The sequence below is a fragment of the Frieseomelitta varia genome, unplaced genomic scaffold (assembly GCF_011392965.1).
Source record: "Frieseomelitta varia isolate USP_RPSP 00005682 unplaced genomic scaffold, Fvar_1.2 scaffold_986, whole genome shotgun sequence".
Taxonomy (NCBI): domain Eukaryota; kingdom Metazoa; phylum Arthropoda; class Insecta; order Hymenoptera; family Apidae; genus Frieseomelitta; species Frieseomelitta varia.
In genome coordinates, this window is record NW_025110796.1 from 36,918 (window position 1) to 61,025 (window position 24,108).

General features: G+C 31.9%; 1 protein-coding gene across 2 annotated transcripts in view; it reads right to left on the reverse strand.

Annotated features, from left to right (window-relative positions):
• Positions 1-24,108, reverse strand: part of LOC122538366 (E3 ubiquitin-protein ligase mib1) — an 85,644-nt gene that overhangs the window by 34,454 nt on the left and 27,082 nt on the right. The window contains exon 9 of one of the 2 annotated variants that reach the window (XM_043672370.1): positions 10,424-10,524. The exons of the other annotated variant lie outside the window; for it this stretch is intronic. Within the exon in view, the coding sequence (XP_043528305.1) occupies positions 10,495-10,524 (30 nt within the window). The 3' untranslated portion in view covers positions 10,424-10,494. Of the gene's footprint in view, positions 1-10,423; positions 10,525-24,108 lie in introns of those variants that run through there. 2 annotated transcript variants of the gene reach the window in all.

Below are 24,108 nucleotides of genomic sequence, written 5' to 3' on the forward strand. Positions count from 1 at the left end.
AAGCGGATATATCGCCTAATGAGTTATATAACGCAACCCCTATCCCTTTGTCGCTTCATTTCCTCCTTGACGAATAATCAAACGTTAGAAGGCTCGTTCATCATTTTCGACTCTTGAGCCCGGACCTCAAAGAAGACCATCGTCGTTCGTTCTCTCTCTCCTTTTATCCCTAGTTTGGCCCCTAGCCGATCAACGCTTCGATAAGCACCGCCTCTGCAACGTTTTCACGATCGAAAATAGCCGAGCAGAGGTTGACCCAGTGAACCATACTGCAGGACAGAAAGCGTTAGACCGTAAACTGTTGCATGATTTCGCGGTTTATATAGTTTATATGGCACGGGTTTGTCCATTGAATTGCCATCGACAGTCTCGTTTCAAAACGAGCCTTTTGATTCCTGACGATCCATCCGCGAAATTACGGCAGATTTTATGCGGTTACGATCGACGCGACGCAAACAACGACAACACGCTACAATGGAGCGCATACAGCTCCACACGCACACGCACACGCACGCACACAGACACAGACCCGTATACACACCAGTTTCAACCCAGTTGGAATCCCAGTCGATTCCGCTGAATCAGATAGTCTGAAGTGGAAACACGGTCCAAGTTCCAGCGTTCTAACCTATTCGTTTCGAGAGAAGTTTCGAACTGGTGTCTCCGATAAGATTGAGACACATCGTCCTCCTATGTCATCCGGCGGGATCAAACGGCACTATTTGCCTGATGAAAAATTTCCGAGAAGCCGGGCGCTACGACGAGAACGGCCACGATCGAACTTCGTTTAACTCCTTTCAAGTCTGACGTGCTTCATCGACGATGGCCTTGTGATTTCGATTTTTAAACTTATTCCTAAATTTTACTATACATAATATAAGTACATTTTAAACCCCATTGAGGAGCAACGTTAATGCAAATTCGATTTTCAATACTGGGACTGCGAAGAACATCGTATCTTTCACCTAGCTTTTGTAATTTTAATGCAAACTGAAGAGTTTGCGGCGATCTAACGATCTGACAAATTATTACTTGGTTCTTAACGAGTTAATTCAATTTAATGAAATTATATATAACTCATTATGAATCAGGTAATAGTGTATCATAATGTGTCAAAATATATCTAATATTTTAAGTCTATTAAATTTTGTAAAATTATATAAGTGGAGAAATATCAAGGAAATCTAGAATCCTTTTTATGATGATAATAATGAAAATTGGTAAATATAAAGTAACTAAAAAATATTGCAAATGAAATGAAATAAAATGTGAACTACATTAACGTAACTTAACGTTAGTCCTTAATAAGTTAACGATCATGTTTTGCTCCTACAATTTCTAATGTACCAACAAGTATATACATTATTGTGGAATTTCAATAAAGTTTTAAATAACAAGTTATATATCGTCTAATTGAGTGATATAAGTCATATGAATGCTATAATATTTTCATTTAAATGTTAATATAAGACAGTATCTGTAAGTATGAATCAGACGTTATCACCTAAAAGTAAATTCTTTAAAATACAACATCTATTTATTAAAAGTATATGTTACTATTCAATAAAACCGTAATACGTAATAAAAATGTTAATATAAATAACATAAATGATAATATGGTAACACAAATAAATAAGAAACAAAAATAAATCAATTTCTACACGTGTAGTAGAAACCCATCTTGAAAATAAATAGTCATTTTAACAAGAACAAAGTGAAATATTGAATCGTAGACAAAATTAAAGTATTCGGAAAGAAATTCTTTAAAAAAAAAAATATTGATACTTGAATTGTACAAGTTGGTGCAAAGGATGGTCTCGAATAGGCAAAGTCATTAGATTCTTTCTTATGCCGAAACTCGTGGCGATAACGATGGGGTTGAACGGGAACTAACGAACTCAGCCTGTCGCGTCTTTGTTCGTTGCGAAGAACTTTCAACTTCTGAGTTTCAATCTCAGTAATTAAACTAGCCGAAAGGCGAGATCCATAAGAAAACAGCTTTCGCCGTTACTTCTTCGAGAAAGCCGAAACTTTTTGGTGCTTCGAGCACAAACGTAATCAACGAACCTTTTGTTCTAAAACAGGATTACATGTTCTTGACGCTAACAGGAAAGATAGATATCGATAAGTTAACACAAACAAGTGTCAATGTTAGTGAACGTACATTACTGTTAATCGTTCATCCTCGAAAATAAATTTCAACAATGAACTCATATAGTCTTCCTAATTACGTATCTTGTGTGTATATAATCAATTTTGTATATTAATAACATTTATTATTTGGAATTTTCTCTCATGTTTGAAAATGAATGAATGAACATCTTGAGATAAACTATAGTTACGAATTATTATATACACATATAATATATACACATATATTAGTATTTATATTCGTATAAATACATGTACAAATAATTAATAAATAAATATATGTATTATTATATACGTAGTTAGGTAGTTTTATATGCAAAAAAAAATTGTTTATAAAGGAAAAACTTCAGTTATTTCAAGTAGCTTCTTTCTTTCTTTCTTTTTTGTTTAATTTTTCACAGATGCTTTAACACTACATTCAATCATCAAGTTTTAACAATTCTTTTCAATTATTAAGTATAAATTGTTCAAAAATAAGAAAATACGGACATATTTTCTTTTGTACCTGTAGTAGATGAAAGATATTACTAATGTTTACATAATCTACATAAATCTACACAAATCTACTAAATATTACATATTTGTTCACTGTAATAATCTGTTCTAAAATGTATTTCACATTTTTCATACCTTTCGTCAAATAGAATTCTATTTTCTGAAAGAACACAATATATTTTCTCAGTCCTCAAACAGGATTATAAACTACCAATGAGATTTCAATAAAAAAGAAAGCAACAAAATACATCTTTGTAATAATAACGTCTAAACAATAACTACGTCCAACAATAATATCACTTCAAATGCTAAAAACTTTACCAACAGTTAATTTACTCTAACAAACAGAAGAAATTGACGACAAAATCCTAAACAACACGCAAACATCCCTTCATGCTTACCAGTTTTTTTTTTCCTCGTTTCAAAAAATTCACATCGCGCGACATATCATACCCCACTTTTTTTCTCATTTCAAATTTCCAACATTCCGAGATATGTTCCATTATTAACGACATCCCGTATTCCCGGCGAACCGAGCAACATATCCGAGTGTATACGACAGTGGAGCTAACAACTCGCGTTGCGCGAGTTTCCGCGCGGTAGAAGAAAGAACTGTGGAGGACGATCCATGCACCTTAAGCAAATAATGAGGCCCTTCGCATAGAAACGAGGCAGCGAGGAAAGTCCGACTTGACTGTTGTCTTTCCAGGCGGTGAACAATTTTATGGGGCGACGAGCATTACGACGCATAAAGCGCAACAAATCAGAGATAGATAAGTTACGCAGCCACTTCTACCGTCGCAACCACCATCGCTCCGAGACTCTGACAGATATATTCTCTTTCTTCTTTCACTCCAAGCTCTTCTACTTTTTATTACCCTCTTTTATGTTTCCCATCACTCCCAATGCACGACTCTTAATAATCAGACTTCTTGCGCGTATAGTTAACGTCGCCGTTCGCGCTTGGAGGAATTTCTCATTCCATGCTCGTACCAAGCTCGCGTGAAATTCACCGTAAAATGATTCTCGCGAGTTTCGTCGAAACTAATATATTGCACTTTTTCTATTTTGGTTTGTTATTTCCAACGCCTGGCATCACCGAGCCAGTCAAAATGTATAAGATTTTCAGTCTTTGTAATTATAAAAAACAAGAAACATATAGAAGACTTCAATCTTCACAATGATGGTGAATCTAATCTTTAAAAAAAATTCTTTGATGTTTGAATTCGAGAAAAAGATTTTTTCACTTTCTCATTCAAGCACGATGCAAAATCATCGCCGAAAAACTTCAAAGTGAAGTAAAACTTGCTTATTTATAATTTTACACTTTAAAATGAAACCAAATGGAGATTATTCTCTTTTTTCTTTCTTTTTCTTTTTTCATTTACGAAATTGTATCAGTTTATTATCGATAATGTTTCATCGTTAACAATTTCTTTGATAAAAGAGCATGAAGACATCCAGAGAAAATATCATATCACCATGTGTCGTTTCGGCGCACCTCGGAAGATTCAATCAACGATTCTTCGGAGCGTGCAATTTGTCACGACAACTGTATCAAGCCGTGAAACGGGCAAGCTCGATCGAGTATCGAAAATCGGTATCACGTTGGTACGCGAGAATGAAACCGGGAACAAAAACGAAGCGTCGGACACGTCGCGGATCGTTCTTTTCATTTCTTCTTCGCGGCACGTGCCCGGTGTGGTAAACATTCAATGCATAAGAAACACGATCGAGCATAAATCACACCTTTTGTACTTTTGCCGGCAATCCCGCAGAGACAGTTGAATAATTTCTGAAACGCTTCGCTCTACGTGGCCAGACGGCGTAATTTATGGCACGTGGGACACCATCCAGATCGCCAATGTGAGAGGATCGCGCGCGCGTACACGAGACCTACCCGCTTCTGACGGCTGTCTTACGTTCGTGTTTTATTATTTCGCATGCTCGTTGAACACAACTGCCTCGGTATTCGTCTTTTGTGCATTACTCGGTGAAATATTCGTCGCAACGTCGGTGAAACATCGTCCAACGTGTTGAATTTTCTCTTAGGCTCCTCCGTGTATATATGTAGGTATGCTCAACGATGCGCGAACTTTTATCCCTTTGCTGTCTCTCGGTAGCGTTTAAAATGTCTTCACCTTCGTGTTTAGTGTCGTTGGATTATTAAAAATTATCCCTTTATTTATGAACTGCAAAAAGTTCTTCCTTTCCTCCCTCAGGAATGTTCTGTCAGTTCTTTCATAACACCAAAAAATGTTGCAGAAATATAAAAACAAAATACAATTTTAATCAAAAACTATTTACATCGAAGTTATTTATATCAAAATAATAAAAATACATCAAAATATTCTTTCATAAAATATTATAACAGATATTATATAGATTCTGTTGTTTTAAGAAAATTACTTATCAAAATATGAATGAATATTTTCTAAAATAACATTTCTTTTTTTTTTTATATTTCTACTACTTCTTGTCATAAAAGAAACAAACAGAATGTGAACATAACAAATTTAATTGCCTGATATTTTGCCAGGATGAATCTGCTCAGTAACCAGCTACCTCCGAGTACCATTCAAAGGGACAAGCTCGCCATTGGACGACCAGTTACACAACAATATCAAGCTAGCAGGACTAATACCTACTATTGTAGTTGAAGCTAGTGGCCGGATCATAAAAATTGATAAGTTCATTCCCCGAACCGGGTTAACTCAAGACTATCAACGGACTTATTGAGCTAATGCTTTTGCCCGAGATAACTGCCTGTAATTGCTTGGGGGTTACGCTCGTTTCTTTTTTACTTCACGTGTTCTATGGCGATCTGTTTTTGATCATCGATCATTCTAGCTTCGTTTTATCTATTCTGGGTTTACTCTGCAGTTAAATTTGACAATTAAACCGATACTATCTCGACAATATTGAAATTTGAATTTCGAGTTTCAAGCTATGGATAAAGTACTATTTAATCTATCCACAGATCGTAAACTAAGAGAGAGAGAGAGTGCGTGTCTGTTTCTGACTTTGAATATTAATTTACATAAATCTCTATAATCAGAATTTCATTGAGATAAAGATTATTAATTCGTGGATTTTTATGCAAATTCATGTCTTTAAGAATATGTAACTCTATTATAAAGCACACATACAATTTAAAAGTTTCATTATTTATGATAAATACTGGTTCTTAAAAATAAAAAAAATATTTCAATCTGAGCGGAAGTATATCCACGTTTTCAAACATATGAACACTTTCATCGATTTGTACATGTACAAATATGAATGATTTAATAGCGAACTGAAGACTAAAAGCAATAAATTTTATCTTCATGTGAAATATACAAATATTCGCATGAAATACAAATTGTTTATTTAAAACGTTATCAATGACATATTAAAATTAAATTCTTTGATGCATGGACTGAATTTAAATATTATCGGTAAAAAAATTTAAAGTCGAAATTCAACATTTCTTTCAAAACCAATATTAAATTAACAAATATTTTGCAAATTCTAAATTCACCCTACCAACAACGATATCATAGTTTATCCAAAATACAATTATAAAATTCCTTTTAATGATTCAATAAATCTAACGAGCGAGATATCATGTGTACTATGACTGACATTATATCTGAAAGTTGAAATATTTTCAGAATTATTAATTACATTAAAAAAAAATATTTCAATCTAACAATCGGTTATGTTGTAATTTAATTAGTTAGTTATATATGAAGGTCAATTTTATTCTTTTAAACAATAAATGTCATATATTTTTTAAAATATTTTAGCCGATTTACCTCTCTATATTCTCTATAAAAAAAACTATTAACTAATTTATGTCGTAAATTCGATAATTTAGAAAATATTTCAATTATCTTTCATATGATGTTCCACAGAATTACAATTAAAATTGACTATCAACTCTCTCTCTCTATTGATCAAATACAAAATAATATTTTGCAGAATTAAAATTAAAATTTATCATTAATCATTAATTAAATATGATTATTCGTTTTACAAAGTGTGCTGAGACGCATCAAACATTCATACTAATATTGAAAAAGCGCATACTTTGTCTGACATTCTTTTCAATGTAACCAATAGTTTCCATACTTTAGCTTCTGCTCTCGAGTTTCACTCACTCTTTTCAGGATTTTCTAACTCAAATTTTTCCTGTCCACGGTTCAAAAGAATTTACAGTCACCACACTCCCCAGGACAATTACCACGCTAATTATAATTGCAACTCCATTATCTCCAAGTTCGTTCAAAAATTTCCACGTTCGTAATATAAATAGCAGAGGTAATTGCAGCCTCTCGGGGGAGAAAAATGCACGGCCGTCCAACTTTTTTCCGCTTATTTTCTTTTGAGCGCCGACGAGCGCCCGACACTCGTAACGTCACCGGCTGGAAAATCCAGCAACAATCGCGGAAGATGCCGGGCTACGCCCGCCGGCTCCTTACCATTCAAGGCTCATCGTTAATTTTAAATGTCGTAAATCAGCCGGAATAAGCCGGAACGCGTCAGCTTCACTCAGCGTGCCTCTGTCTCGGCGTGCTTTATGGATTCATCTCGAGCAAAAGCTAACAGGTTGGCAAGAAAAACGAACGAGCAGCACTAACTTACATTCATGCGGCCATTTTGCTCGTCTAAAGATTCTCAGACATCTCAACGACGCTTCTTGCCCCTCTGAGAAAGCCAGACTCGCCAGTTCACGGTCGCTAGGAACGCGAATTTCATTTCGTCCGATCAATTGTTCAATCTCCATTTAATCCTGCATATCTTATATTTACAGCTTTATTATTCACGACGATGTAACTATCGAAGAGACTATTGGATAGTCTTTTTTAAATTTAGAAATAATTTAAATTTGACAATTTTTATTCATTTAAAAAAAAATAATAATAATAATAATCTTTAAGAAACAGAGTTATGTGCAAAATATTTGAATATTTTTATATATTTAAAAATATGTATATTTGCACAATATTTATATTTAATTTTCTGAATTTTTTTATTACACTAAAATTTCATGATATTTTCGATGCATCAAATTGAAAGATATATTTTGAAGAAAAATGAGAATAAAAATTCATATTCAACGTTTATCAGAAGTTTACTTCATCTTATTCATATTCTCATTGCAAAACATTTTTTTATGGGGAGAAACTGAAAAATTCTATGACTATACAAAAACAATATTGTTAAAAGTTTAAAAAAAAAGATCATGAAGCTAATAATAAAAAATAACTAAAAAGAATGTGAATATATTGTTTAATAAACTAATTCTATAAATATACAGTACTATTGAATTAATTCTTAATAGAAACTTTCCGTATAAAAACAAATACCTCGCAATAGAAGTGTCATTTCCTAATACACGAATTATCTACATATCTTTCAGGAAATTAACAACGAAAACGAAAAACTAACGTTCCACGAAAATGTGTTCCACAAAGAAACCAACACGTTCCGAGTGTTCATTATTAATTCACAAACCGCAAAGGAATTTCGCTTGATCCAATTAAGAAAGGAATTTCGTGCAAAGGTAATTCCCGACCGGATGAAACACGTGTCACGATCAGGCTTATTAAATTTGTAGAAAATCAGAATCGGGAACATAACTACGCGGGTCGGAATTACAACAGTATAAAGAGAAAGTTGGACTCGTTGGACGATTCAAGAGTAACTATGATAGTTGGACTCTGATTAGACGTGGATTGCCCAGCGTTAATGCCCGGTGAAATTCAACGAAGCTGACCAACTTGCTGGTGGCCGGTATCAGGGCAAAAGGGAAGCGGAAGATAAACGAATAAAAGGATTAAACGAAGCTGTGATGCGATGAATTGGCAAACTGATGCGGCTCCATCGTCTATGGGAAATTGATTTACTTGACAAAAACTGAGTTATCGAATTAGAGTTACGCCGACATGTTCGATTGTCATTGAAACCTAACGATTTATTCATATGATAATCTTGCTGCATTCGTGAAAACATTTAGAAATGTATACAATGCGGATAATATGAAAAAATATACAAAATATTTAAATATACTCTTTAAATATACTGCTTTCAATAATACTATTAATATTTGAATATTATAATACTACTTACAACATTTACTTTAATATTTAGAAAAAAATATTTCCCTCTTCCATTTTATTATTATTTCATATTTTATTATCCTTCTAGTTATAAAAATATAAATATATAAACTTATAAAAATATAAACTTGCACAAACATCCGCAGTCCAATTTATAATTCGGGATTAATGTTAAATCGAACATCGTGCCGAAAAACGCTGCCAATCATTTTATCGGAGAAACTGAGAAAATGCTGGGTCTGATCAAATACGAATTTCGAGCTCGATTGCTTTCGAGATATCTATAAACTTTTGAGAAAATAAAGCGGGACGGAAGATTTACTCCGTCGTATTCGACGTCAGGAAAGTTTATGGCCACCGTACACAAAGTGTCGTGCGTGTGTACGGTGCACTTTTTAAACGTAAAACGCGAACATGGCAAAGATATATATCGACATTTTTGTTCAATATTTTCGCTACAACTCTGTCATAGTCCTCTACTCCTCCTCTCCCCCGTAACGTACTGTTAATTTTTATTATCAGCTTTTATATAGCCCCTGCTGGAAAATATATTTCTTCTTTTTATTTTACTAAAGTTAAATTTATCGAGCACGAAGAAAAATTCTATGCGGTTTTATATTCTGCAATTTTGGTATTTAATTAGCAGCGTGACTTAAAAGACAACTGTAAATATGTATAATAATCAGTAAGTGTTCTCTTGATATTTGAACTACTAAGATTATAGAAATGAGTTACTGAAAACAATCTCTGTTTAGAACTCTCTTAGTAGAATAATTTATATAAATAAAGTTCATGTAATTGGAGATCAGTGACTTTGTTTACTAACGATTTTAAAACTTAGTTAAGACTTAATAGGGAAATTAATAGGAATTCAGATAAGTGGATTCAATCCATTGACTGAAATTTAGTTCAAATAAATGGAGTTTATGTAAAAGGAGTTTTACATATATAGGAATAGATACAGATGGATAAAAGAAAGTATAAAATATTAATATTTGTTTATACGATATTAAAAATTCGTAACTTTCATACCACATTTTTTTATGAACATTAATAACAATCGCTTATTCTACGATAGATATTGTATCTATTCAATTTCCTTTGTTAAACGTAATTTCATTTTATAAAATTCCTTTTAAACTTTCTTCTAAGCCACACATATTATGAACAAAAAATAGTATCAGACATTTTTTAAAAGGAAAAAGATTTTTTTTTAATGTTGTAAGAAGTTTAAGATCCAGAAACGATAAAAATTAAAGTAGATAAATTAAAATGGCAAAAATATGGAAAGGAAATAACAAAGAATATTTTAATTTACAAAACTGACAATCTCACAGAAATACATAAAATTTAGAATTAAAAACACACAAGATTGTCTGCATCTAATTTTTTATTGATCGACATAATTGACATCTGACAAATTCAAAGAAATGCATTTACTTTCTTTTAATTTAATACGAGCTTACTATTTTTGATTATTACACGTCCTAACTCTCTTTTAATTTATCTTGTAATAAATCTTCTAATTTATTGAAAATATTTTCAATTAATTATGAGTATTTTCAAAATATTTTAATAAAGAACAAGTTTTTTTCAATTGAAATAATCTAATAAATAACTTACTTTAAATCTAAATCAATTATATTGTTGATAGAAAAAGATATAATTATCTATAAAAGCTCTTACAACTTCATAAATTTAAGTACTCACCAATTTACTACCTTCTATAATTTCTTCAATTTCATACTATTAAATAAATCAACAGTCTTACCTGAAATACAGAAAAATATATAAGTGAATTACTGTGCTGCAATGCGCTATGAATTGGTATATTATATTAAATTATAATATCTGTTTTCGTTGTTATTCAAATACTAAAGCAATCTACAACGAACCAATTATACTAAAATGAATCGAATTCTGAAATCCTGAAATAACTAAACCTTGTTTACTCTTTGCAAATTCTTAAAGCACACCTCTCAACAGCATCAAAATTAAATGTGCATTTTATTTATCGATCAATCAACGCATAGTTGGACTTTAATTATAGCTTGTAAAATACACAGAATGTTTAACAATGTGACAAGCAGCGTTTTTGCAGAGCGAAAAATCGGTCGTGAATCACGAGTATATCGATGCAAACGCAAATACTATGGATATATGAAAATATAAGCGGCTTATGCCCGGATGTTTATCGCATAAAAGTTTGATCCGCAGCTCGGTGCATTATTAACAGAGAAAAGGAAGTCGGATAGAAGTTGAAAAAACGAAATAATAAAGATAAATGTAATAATGATTGACGGTGGGGAGAGAAAGAGAGAGAGAATAGAAAAGAGAAATGAAAGGTAAAGAGGATCTGTCTATCTGCTGCATCGTTAATAATTTTTAAAACTGTCAGTCCCACGGAAATGCAAGCGTATTTGCAAGACAATGTAGCTTATCTGAATAAAACTTAAAGACGCGAATGAATATCTCTCACAGCCGAAAATATTTTAAAATTATGTTTTAATAGTATCGTTTTAGGATTTAAATTAGAATATTTATAAATATAAAATTTTTAAATATATATTTATATTTATATTTGTTATTTCTCACTGGAATAATATACCCTACAATCAAAAACATAATAATCGACAATTGGAATAGTTGTACATATAATTATAATTAAATTTGTTTCTATAATTATAATTAAATTTAAATAGAAGTCAACATTAATTTTGCTAATAATAATTGCATACTTTCAACGATTATAAAATCAATCATTCTGACGAGTTTCATAGTAATAATATCAATACAGAATAGTGCTCTATATAATAATCGGATAATTTACATTTCATGTAACGATATAATGTGATCTTATTATTAAACACAAATACTATTACACTAAAAGCAAAATATATAATACAATTTTAATACCAGGCCTTTTAATACCTTTCTATTTACGTTACTTCAATAAAATACAACATAAAACTCCATAAATGTAGAATAGAAAAATTCCATATGTTATATCTGTTATTCACAATCAATTTGATACATCGAATTCGTTGATATATCAAAGAGATTTCTGAAAGGCAAATATCGCTTAGAGGCGAGATATTCATATTCTCGTAGTTTCTCCAAGACTGGAAAATTGAGCAAGCAGACGGTTCCAGCCGGAGAGAGTAACAGCAACTTCTTTGCTTCTCTCTGTCGCCAGGTTGGCGCCTTTGGTTCAGACGAAAAATCAATCTCCGGTATTTTGAAGGAAAATCGGTTATAAAACAACGATAAGACGACAATGTCGACAACTTTTTCAGGATAATACGACGCAAAGCTGTTTGAACAAGCTCTTTTTATATCATCCAAAAATTATCAACACGTACGTTCCTATACTGGAAATTTTACAGTGTTATTTGTATTTGGAAATAATATAAAAAATTTTAAAGACACAAAATTTAAGATATATATAATACTTCCTATAATATTTACATTGGGAATTAGATATTAGATGAAATAATAATTTTTTACCTAGGTTCAATTTTTTTAATTATCGTTACAAAGATATAAAATTGTATGAACATACACAATCTAATTATTATCTACATAGAATAAAAAATGCTTGCTAGATTGTAAGAACTAAATTGCTAATAATATATTTACAGAAAAATTGAAAAATTAAAACATGTTCACATTTGAAAAATTTATATAAAATATTCTAAACAAGATAATTATATTATGATTTACATATTATTTACATATTAATAAATTTCCTTCTACATTCCGTTTACCTTCGTAAAAATATAAATAATATACATTACAAAATAAATATACATTTGCATAAACATCGACGATCCAATAATAATTTAAATAAATACTTCAGAGGCAAGCAAGGAAAAAGCAAACGCCCAGAGATCTATATTTTGTGTATCCAACGAAATTAGTTCGCTAAACCAACACAGTAGCTCATTAAAAAGCAAAACAACGTCGTCGTTAAAGTTAACGAACCCTAAAGAGGCTTTAACATCACTCATTTGTTAATTACAACAAAAACGAAAGAGAAAGAGAAAGAGAGAGAGAGAGAGAGAGAGAGAAAGAGAGAGAGAGAGAGCATATAAACTTGTCGTTTATATTCATCATCCGTAATCCTGCAAAATTATTCCGCGGATTCGTAAAATTTCAAATATCAAAAAAACTCAATAGGAAACGCGATAGATTCTAACTTAGTGTTACGTGACCGGAGCACAAAGTCCAGGATGATAAACGATCGAAAACAACCTGACGGTCGACGTTATGCGACCTCATTAAAATTGATCTACAATAGCTCGTGAGAATATTCGAACGCTAGTCATCATATAATATTATATAAAACATTTTGAAATTTCATTAACATCAATGAAAGATAACTGTTACGACTATATTAGTCAAATTTGACTAACATACTATTTGAAATCCAGATGAGGTATGTTACAATTAATAATTCTATTGTTTTCACAATAAATGCTCAATATTAATACCATACATATTAATTATATAATATATATCTGTATGTAAATATATTAATTATTAGTAATAAATATATATTAATAATTTACTAACATGTATATTCTGTATTATAAATATACATATAATATAAATGTATATAATATATTACACCTATATTATATATTATTATCAATTTTTTTATAATATATTTGTTATTATTAATTATTAAAATAATAAATTCGTAATTTATTAATAGGCAATTATTATTAATAATTTATTAATTTAGTTCCCTTCAAACACTTCAATTTTATTAGCAGAACATGTAGAACGACGAAAAATGGGGACACGAAATATCTTCATTTGAACGGGACCATTACTCTTACCCTCTCGTATTTAACCGGGTAGTATAAAGCAGCCTTAATTCGCGAGAATCTCGAAGCGACCGTCACGTCACCCGGTATATTGGCCCTATGGTGCTCCATGGTCTTGATCCTCGCCTGCGACGAAATGAAATGAGATAGCGAGTCCGAGGCGACGGCGAAATGAAATGAAGTGAAAAGAAATGAAATAAAGGTTTCATTATTTTCGCGGGATATATTTCTGGCGTCTTAGGAAACGTCAGGTGTAGTGACAAACGATGGAGTCATTCCACGGGAATTAAACGCCGTCTCGGGTTCAACCTGTTCAACCAGGCCAACTTCAAATAGGTTGTCTTAACGACGCCGATATAAGAAACGGAGGATGCGGCGAGAAAAGAAGAAAAAACCGAAACAAAAGCCCGTCGCGTCGTGCCGGTTTATTAAGGTATAATGATTTTGACGGGCGATATTACGCGAATGTGTCCAGGTTGACTCGCGGCTCTTGATTATTCGTTGTAACGTGCAAATTTCACCGAGGGATCTCTTCCTTATTAGTTTCTAATAAACGTCTGTTATTATGACGCCCTTGATTTGTTTTCGTCGAAGTGAAACCAACGACCGAAACAATGTATAGTTAATTCTATATCAACTCGGGAGAGTGAAGAGAAAATTTTTACAAAAGGCTGACGAAATAATACAGAAACGTTTCGAATTCATTTAGAGACACATTCAAGTGGAAGATATCAATGTTCGATGAAACATTTAAATTAAAGATATTCAGAGTTGTATAATCGAAATAGAAAATTAAGATTAAAACATTAAAATATTTAAAATATTTAAAAATAATTAATAATGTATATTTATAATGTTACAATGAATAATATATTAATGTAATATATTATAATAATTTATTATAATGAATAATATACATTGATAATATTCACTGATAATATACACATCAAATTTAATAATAATATTACTTAATAATAAGAGTAGAAAACTATGCTCATAAATATTATATTCTTTTTAGATTCAGATATCTTCTATTTGAATGCAAGAAGTCCAAGACAAAAATATATAATAAAATCTTTTATAATCTTGACGTCGTACAAACATATAGAAATTACTCTATGATTTATCAAAAAAGCAAAAATGCACAATGAAATATAATCATAATTATATTTAAATGATCTGATGGCACATGAAATAATTTATGTATATGAGTATTTACGTGATACTGATTTGCAAGAAACATCTTTCAATCACCTCTGCTGTAAATATCAAATGTTCAAACACTTTAGAATTGCATTCACAACAATCTGTAATTTCAAACTCTTAAACGCAAGTGTATGTATGCAAATTAGCCGACTAACTGATCGTAGCGATAAGTAACAGTGAATACAGATAAGAGAGTAGTGGCTTTGGTTGATGGAACGAGGGCTATAACAGAAAGTGACACGAGTATAGACCAGGTTAGCCCATGAACCGACGGGTCAGTTTATTGCACGGGATTAAACCTTCACGTGACCAGGGCCTTCGAGACTAGTCTCACTTGATCTTTTTCATCCTTCATTTCCCAGGACATTCCTTCTCGTGTTATATCATTCACCCTCGACCAGCGACTTTCTGACATGAACCGATCTTACAACTTTCCAACGGCCTTTCATCACCACCGATACGTGGAACACACAAAATCAATCAGCATAACTGAATCAATTTACATATGACTAAAAAGGAACATTTTGATAAAATTGGAAGGAATTTGTAAAATCTAAGAACACAATTGACAACGTTTTATAGAAATCAGAGATACAACCACTGGGAAATTTTTATAGCTATTAAGAACTAAAAATTATATTTTTCGTAAAGTGGAAAAACACGAGATTAACTAACAACGTATTCTACTCCTTCATAAAAATTAAAAAACACAATATATATATATATATCGTATTCTTCTCCTACAGCCTTCACAGATCTAAATTCACCTGCACAGTTACAAATACGAAATCCTACTTGTTTCATCGAATTAAAAGTCAAGTCTCCTCGATCCACGTTTCACACAAGCGCGCTTCTGTCAAGAGCGTCGGAACAGGGAAACAGGGAACAGATCCGCGACGCAGAAACGGAAGCACCGATGACAGACACACGGCTGAACTATCGGCTGAGCAATTTCGGTCGCGGCAGCAATTTCGGAAATAGGACGGTGACAAAGTTCAGAAGCCGAACTCGCGGGCGTCAAAGAGTCGTCGGCATCGGTTGCCTCTAATTTCTTGGATCATCGGTCGCGTCGATCCGGCTCGATTCGAGGATCGAACTGTTTCCAGGTCGCGAACCGAGGTCGAGAAAGAACTGGATGGACGTCGTAGACGGGGAAAATGGTACGGCACAGAGCCGAGAAAATTGCAGGCAACGCGGACAACGCGGGCGAACGGACAAATACACGTCGGTCCCAATTTCATGGTGCCGTTCCTCTCTTCCCTCTGGCAATTACCGTTTTCGCTTTAAACGACATACACACGCACACACAGACACACACACACACACGCTTTTGCGTGGCTCTCGTGCTATCGCGTGAGAACAACTCCTAAGTAATTCTTACTCGCATCGAAGGGAGCCTTTGGTCCATTCGAGCGAACTGGGTTAACTTGAATAGATTGCACGGCATCGGGAAGCTATTTGTTTAATCGTAACAATAGACGATCACTGATACAGCGATCTTAAAGAGCCTAGGCTCGCTACGATGCAACGCAAGTGACTCGTATTAAGATAAAGGGACCACTTTATCGAACTTGTGAGGTACGCGACGTTGTTAAATCATGGTCGAGATCGGTGAGAACGAAATAGAAATAACGAGGGAACACTGGCTATAGATAGGGTACGATCACCGATTTATTTAGAAGTTTCTTAATAGAGGTGAGACAATTAGTGTTGGTGCAGATGGTTCGACCGATAGTTACTAATATTTTCTAATCTTCTGTTATTTGGGTGCTTCTTTATATCTCTGACTATATTATCCGTGTATTCGAAAGTATTGAGAATTTCTATTCACGAATTGAAAGGAATTTTATTTTCATCGTGCGTAGCAAACAAGTGCAATTGTAATTTTATAGTTCAAAGTTAAATAGTTCAACTTTAATTATTTATGTTTGATCAGAAGTGTAGCTCTATAAATAATTTACAAAAATAATTTTTTAAATATTAATAAATGAATATAACAAGAATAATAAAAATTAATATCTTTTTTTCGCAAAGTACTCCTCTATTTTCAAAAAAATTAGTAGATAAACTTGATATTATATAAACAAGAAAATCAATATAATGCTTTATAAATTCGAATTAAAACCACTACAACACAGCTATAAAACAAGTATAATACAAATTAAACGTGACATCATTTATTTAAAAAAACAAAATGACTTTTGGTTCGCTGCAAAAACTAACTATTTTTAAAACCCTTTCTATCGTTATTCATTGCGTACACAATACAGATAAATTTTGTTTAACAATTTCTTTTTGATACATGGTCGCAAATGGCTGAAAAATCGTGTTTTGCATTAGAATGAATACCTTGCGTATATCGCACCTCGTAGCGAAGAAGAATAAATTTTAATAGCGCGCGGATTAAAGTCAAATCCTACAATAAACTACAACGGTATTCGACTATACTCGTATATCGCAGCACAAGGTGAATAATGGCAATAAAGAAAAAAAATAATATTTTCATTGAATATTTGTACGATATCAGTGATCTATAAGGTCAATTGGAAAATACTGCCGAAATTTTTACAGATCACTGGCTATAAGATTGTTATAAATCACTGTGGTAATAACGAGATTGTTTTAACTTAAAGAGTTGATAACTATTTGCTTTCAAAGCGTTCTGTAGATAAAAATCCTGCCATAAATTCAAATATTATTATAAAGAATGACTATAAACAGGTAGAAGCTTAATCTATTAAGATCAAGGACCAAGCAAGAATTTATCATAATAGTATAAATACTTCAATTTCGTAAAATTATAGAATCTAGGTCGTTCAATATCCCTTTAAAATCATTACCAATGTTTGGTGTTAGTTTTTTGAATATTGTAACATTTATCATTTTATTTTATCATTTTTTATATACTTTTATGCTCTTGTATTTTATGAAACAGATATTTGAATTTAGTTTATACTCACAATCAGAGACTTTATACACTTTGTATACTTTATGCAAAGTAACAAATATTTTAAAGAAATATAGACAAAATACCGAATTTTTCATTCAAAATATAAAAATTTTAAATGGAAAAAATTTTAAATATTTGCATCGGTCTTTAAATACTTTAATTTACAATAATTTAATACGAAGCATATTGTACTATTTCGTATTTAGATTGAACCTGAACATCATAAATCAAAAAATCACTACAAGACCATTTCCTCTGTTTGTTACAAGATGATGGTAAAATTCTATTCGACACTATTGTAGCATCTTTAATATGCAAGGAGATACAATAGAGAATAGCTGTTACCGATACATCGCAATCGACGCTCATGGAAGTCCCATTAGCATCAGGAAATGCACGTAAAAACCTAGCGTGTAAGTGGTTGGAAAGCTTGGAGAGAAATAGAGATTGATCTCCTCGATACTCGGGCCATCCGCTTAAGAGAATAATAGAGGAGAATTATGCTCGGCATTTCAGAGTTCTACATCTTCGAATTGTACATCGATCAACTTCAAGAGGAACAGCGTTATTGACTAGGAACTTCCACGTGCCTTGACAAATGCGAGTTTGATGAGCGCAACATCAGCTTCTGACTGTTAAATGAACTGACCTAGATTTTCAAGCAGATATGAATCACTATAAATAAGATGACATCGTTAAGATTCGAGAATCTTTTGCAATAATAATTCCATTCCAATTGTAATCTACCTTTCAGTAATCGACTATTTTTAGAAACTTATTATTAGAAATACGAGTTGATATTTTTATCTGAACTAAAGTACAAAAAAATTGAATACAATGAACACGAAACGAAAAATGAAAAATAAACTTGTAGTGTCACAAGTAATTATAGTGTTAATGAAATAGTAAATTTTTTTTTCTCACACATTTATCAGTAACTTCTCTACAATCCAATAGCTACGAAGGACAAACATGAGATACGAATTTGGTATTCCTGGCGACTGTTTGAAGTCGTTATCATTATTCGTATGAATATGTTAGGAAAGAGAAATGGCCCGGTCATTAACTGCAGAGAGAAATAACGACGATACTTAGAGCGCAATCAAACTCTTTCTATGATCTCGAATCAACGAAAATATCTTTTGCTGAACGTAGAACGTGACTGACCGGAATGGAATACCAACTAAATTTCGGTCATCAACGTCCTCGTTCCATCATATGGAGAACGATGCTGACGATGCATTAAACTAACTTGTGGAGCGATCATCGTAGAATTTCTATTCCCTATCATTCGCGAGGATCTATTTTTATTCGTAAACGAATTTCCTAGACAGAGTAGACTAAGTTAGTTTGATTATATGTACTATTATAGTTGTTTTAATTACACTGTTGTATTACCTTTTAAGTAAATGTTGCAATTAATGTTTACTATCAGATATGTTGTGAATTAAATATATTTGAAAATTATTTTGTGCTACATAATTATTTCTTCTCAATGCAGATGTTAATATAAATCAATGGGAAAATAAAATAAAAAATTTTCTTTCATTACTACACTATAATGAAATACAACGAATGGTAATGAATATTTGTATCATTCTTCTCTAAATATCAATTTAAAACGATTCATGTTTCTTTCATTTTGCAATATAAATTCCAAAATTTTGTACCAATGAAAATGCTAATAAATTAAGTCCAATTATTCCAACTCTTACATCATCAAAATTTTGAAATTTTATACTTAAAACAAATAACAATTGTTCAAAGTTGAACAATTGGAGAACTATAAGCACTTCTGTACTCACTGTATATTAAATGTATCTTCGTTTCCCGAATAAAGTTATAAACTTTACAAATCCAATTTCTCTAAAACAGTGCGTCGAACCGATCCTAGGGCTCGATAATAAATTTATCCCTTTTACAATCTCGTGAAAAACGAGGCTTCGCGGGCTTCCTTTAGCTACCCTCATCTTGGAATTTCGATTCACCTCACGAAACGCGAATAAACAGAGACGATCTGACATAAAGAAACGAACTCTTTGAAATTACTTTAGCAAAGGGGCTGAGAAAAATGGCGGGGAAGATGGAAGAGTTTCGGCTGTTTGTCAGCAACGACAAAAACACGTGTCAATTCATCAGAGATAAACGCATCCCCTTTTTCCTCGACGTTTGGTCGGGAGCAGAGATGAGAGGAGAGCGCAAGCTGGAAGAAGTAGGCTCTCCGCCAAACACGTGAAAACATATATCGCGATAATTCAGAGAAAGAGACGAAAGAAACTACGTGAAACACGAGAACACTATTTCGTGCTCGAGAAGGAAACGAGAAACGTCGAAAAGTCTTTAAGCCCTCGCAACTTTCAGTCACCGTGAAGCATGACACGATGGAACGATAGTTTTGCTGGTCCTATTTGTCGATTGCGTCGATTCTTGTCTTTCTACCGATTCGTTATGCGAGAAAGTTTTATAAAAATGAAGAATAAAAATACTATAAGATATCCACTTATTATTATCATTTTTTTTTTTTTTTTTTTTTTTATTTTTTTTATCCGGGAACTCCAAAATAATTTATAACTAACTATATAGTCAAAATTAAAAGATAGCAAATACATTGCAGCTGCTGTAAAAATGAATTAAATTGAACAGAATTAATTTATATTTTGTAACATATATTTTATATAATTGGTATTTATAATAAATACCAATTATAATTGATATTTTAATTTAGAAATTTTATATGTTTTTGTATTATATTTATATATTTTTTTACGTTTTCATTCTCTATAAATGTATTGATAAAATAATAAAATTCATATCATTTATACGAATTCTAAAAATACTATATTTCACTATATTTTAGTGGAAACTCAATATGCAATTACAATTTACGAGAATATTAAATTTATATTCCTTCGTCAATATACGTATCGAATAAATGTTCAGTTATTACCGATGCTGTTTGAAATTATATTTCCTATGCGCAATTTAAGAAAGTAGTGCAAATGGAATATGTAATTTGATGACGTTTATTGGCATCTATTAAACCACGCATGTAACTTTAATTACTCATTGAATCTGAATAACGAATATTTCGCATTAATTAATCGTTACCATAAATGAAGGAAATCTTCATCCCACCAGTTATTACAATATACACTAATTGATTCCTAATTTATGTCAACGATAATTAGTTCCAAATCATTTAATTAATTTTTTAACAATATTAATCGTAAAAGCGGTAAAGAATAAGTATTTATTATAATACTGTATATGTATGTATGTATGTATGTATGTATGTATGAATTATAATAAAAATATATAAATTTTTTCTCTACTTTTACTACATCTTTTGAATAGTGTACTTGATCTATTGAACTAATCCAATTTAATTATTTGTAACTGTAATAATTTATTATTAATTTCCTACTCCCTATTCCTCGTACTTAATTCAGCTTATTAATTTTTACGTCTGCTCATTTTTATTTTGTTCACTTTTAATTGTATTCTCTCCAATTTCTGTTCTGCACATTATACATCTTTATATCGAAAGGTCTTTTTATCCAATATAAATAAGTAAAATTAAAAAGATACGATTTACAATTAATCAATTGCATATGTCTGTGATCCATTTATTACGTTTTGAGTAGTAAAATAATTCCCAAGTACTTGTGAGTTATATTTTTTTAAACAACGATAAATATCTTCGCTTGCATCTATAAACATAAACATAAACAATAATAATACAAGTAATAAGTTATTTCCAGGCGAGAAAACGCAATTTGCATTGAAATATACACAGTACACTGTTAACCAGCGCCAGGAAATAATCTGCTCAGGAAAATTATTTTGCTCGCAAGTTCCTGGATGTATTTCACTCTTTGGACGCGAGCAAGGGATCGCGGAGAACTTCCTGCTCGAGGTTGCAACCCCCGCCAAAGTCAGTTTATTTCCGTTTCAGTAAGTTCCTCGTGCGTCTCACGATACACGACAGAAAGAAGGAAACCACTCTGCGGTAGGAATAATTCTCCGATAGGGAGAAAGAAATGTAAGGTTCTGCCGCATCCCTACTTTGTGACGAAATACACGCATTAAGTGCAACCTAGGATAAAGCTGGCAGACGATTTCATTGGCTGAAAATATTCAACCAATAGATAGATTTTTGAAGAAATGGAAACTCGAATTTTTCTGTAACTAACATAGTTACATAGGAATTTATTATATAATACTAACTACATAGTTACTAGTAGCATAGGAATTTAAAAACGAAAAGATATAATTTACATATTATATCTTAATTAATTATAGAATATGATACGTAATTAAATTGTTGTATATAATTAAAAAATGTATCAGATTATATTCATATTTAATAAAACACGAGATCGTGGGAGTTATCCACTCACCTTCTAGCAAAGAGCACTATAAACACTGCCCAATTACATTTGTTTTTTTTTTACACATGCTAAACATTTTCACACATAATCACAAATTCTCAACTTAACACTGATCAATATTTAAATTAAAATAAAATACAAAATTAAAAATAATTTTACACTATATATAATAGTTTGCATATTTGATTAGTATATAAAATCCTAATAGTTCCGTTTTCGTAACACACAAACTAAATAAACGATAACGTTACGAGGTTTTTAACACGAAAGCTGAGGCAAAAATTCCTAAATCACGATACAATATAAGAATCTTTTAAAATTATGCTAGAAGTTAACAATGTTTCTTAATTCTTGATGGTGTTTCAATTCAACAGTGTCGTTTCTATTTCTTGTGTATTATTTTGCATATTATCTCTTAAATTTGTATTGTCGATGTGCATTGTCAATATGAAAAATTGTAAATTATACCGACTGTATTAAAATTTCCATGATACCGTGAATTTTCACCAGAAAAGAAAAAAAAAGCTGAGAGCATACTAACAGTTTTACTAAATCCTTCTACAATACGAAAAATACGAGAAACAATGGTTAGGTAATCTAGGATTTATCAACGATACAATAAAAAATTTCGAATCCTCTTTGTGGTGTGCAGATCTTTTTCTTTTCTACGCGTTCAAGTAGCAGAATGAAACAATATTCGTTCATTTAAATTTAACGTTTAAAAACCACGGTGACCACATCGGAACCCATTCAAAAAACATCACGAATTTTCACAGATGCATCAGCAACAAAAGCAAACAGAATTCGTTGAAAACAACAACGTTCAGATATATCTTATCAGTCCAAATGAATAAATATTTTACTGGAATGTTCTGTCGAGCGTAATCGTAAATTTGAATTGATATTCGTGGCATATCTTATCGATCGAAACTGCTCGCTATTATTCAAAACGGCTCGCAGTTTTATCGATCTAAAAAAAAATATGTATATATAAATCATACGTAAAAAATATATATCATATATATGTATCATAGATAGAATTTCTCAGTTTGGCTTTATTTGTTTCGTAAATAAAATCTTCTTCGCTGATTTTCTAAATAACTAATGCAATTTTTTTATTATCTTTATAAATTTAACAGTTAAAATGAAAAGGTTCTGTTATTCGAGATCGTAATTAAAAATATAGTACGTACTAGCAAGAGTATACTATTTAGATAGATTACTATTGCTTAGTTTGATTATTATCAGTATATCAATAAATATAAAATCTTTCATGTTCAATTTTACTTTTATTAATAAATAAAGAAAATGAAAAAAATGTTTTACAGATAATAAGAAACTAGGAAAATTAATCTTAATATAAATATATTGAATAATATAATAACGAAACAACAATCAATATTTATATCAATGTAATTATATATTTAAATATTAAATAACATAATATATGACATAATACAAAAACCAAAATAAAATCGATTGCTCTCCAATCTAAAACCTCCCATCCCCGGTGTTACCCAATGAAACGACATTCGTATCAGTGGAAGCATCCGAACCGAAAGTTTTCATAGCTCGATCACCGCAGCAAAGCGATTCGAAGCAGCGAAAGACAATTGATCGGAAAGTTTCATTCTCTAGCTAGATCAACGTTTTTCCCTGAATGTGTCAAGTTTCGTCTCTCTCAGCAACAACAGCATCTGCGATAGTCAATAAACCGACCAAAAATAGGTGAGACAATTCCGAGTTGAAAGAGGAAGATTCGCATGGTGGAACCGTGTGATTTTCCCGCTCATTTCGTTCTCGATCCAGGGAACGCGGCCCTCGTGTGCCCTCAACGAACAACTCGTTGAACGTTCGAAACCGCGAAAACGCGAGCAAGAGACGAAGACGAGAAGAAGAGAAGAAGCAAGCCAGAGCTTGGGGGATTCTCTCTGTGTGAATTCGGTCTGTTAAAGTTCCACGGAAGGTACTAACCT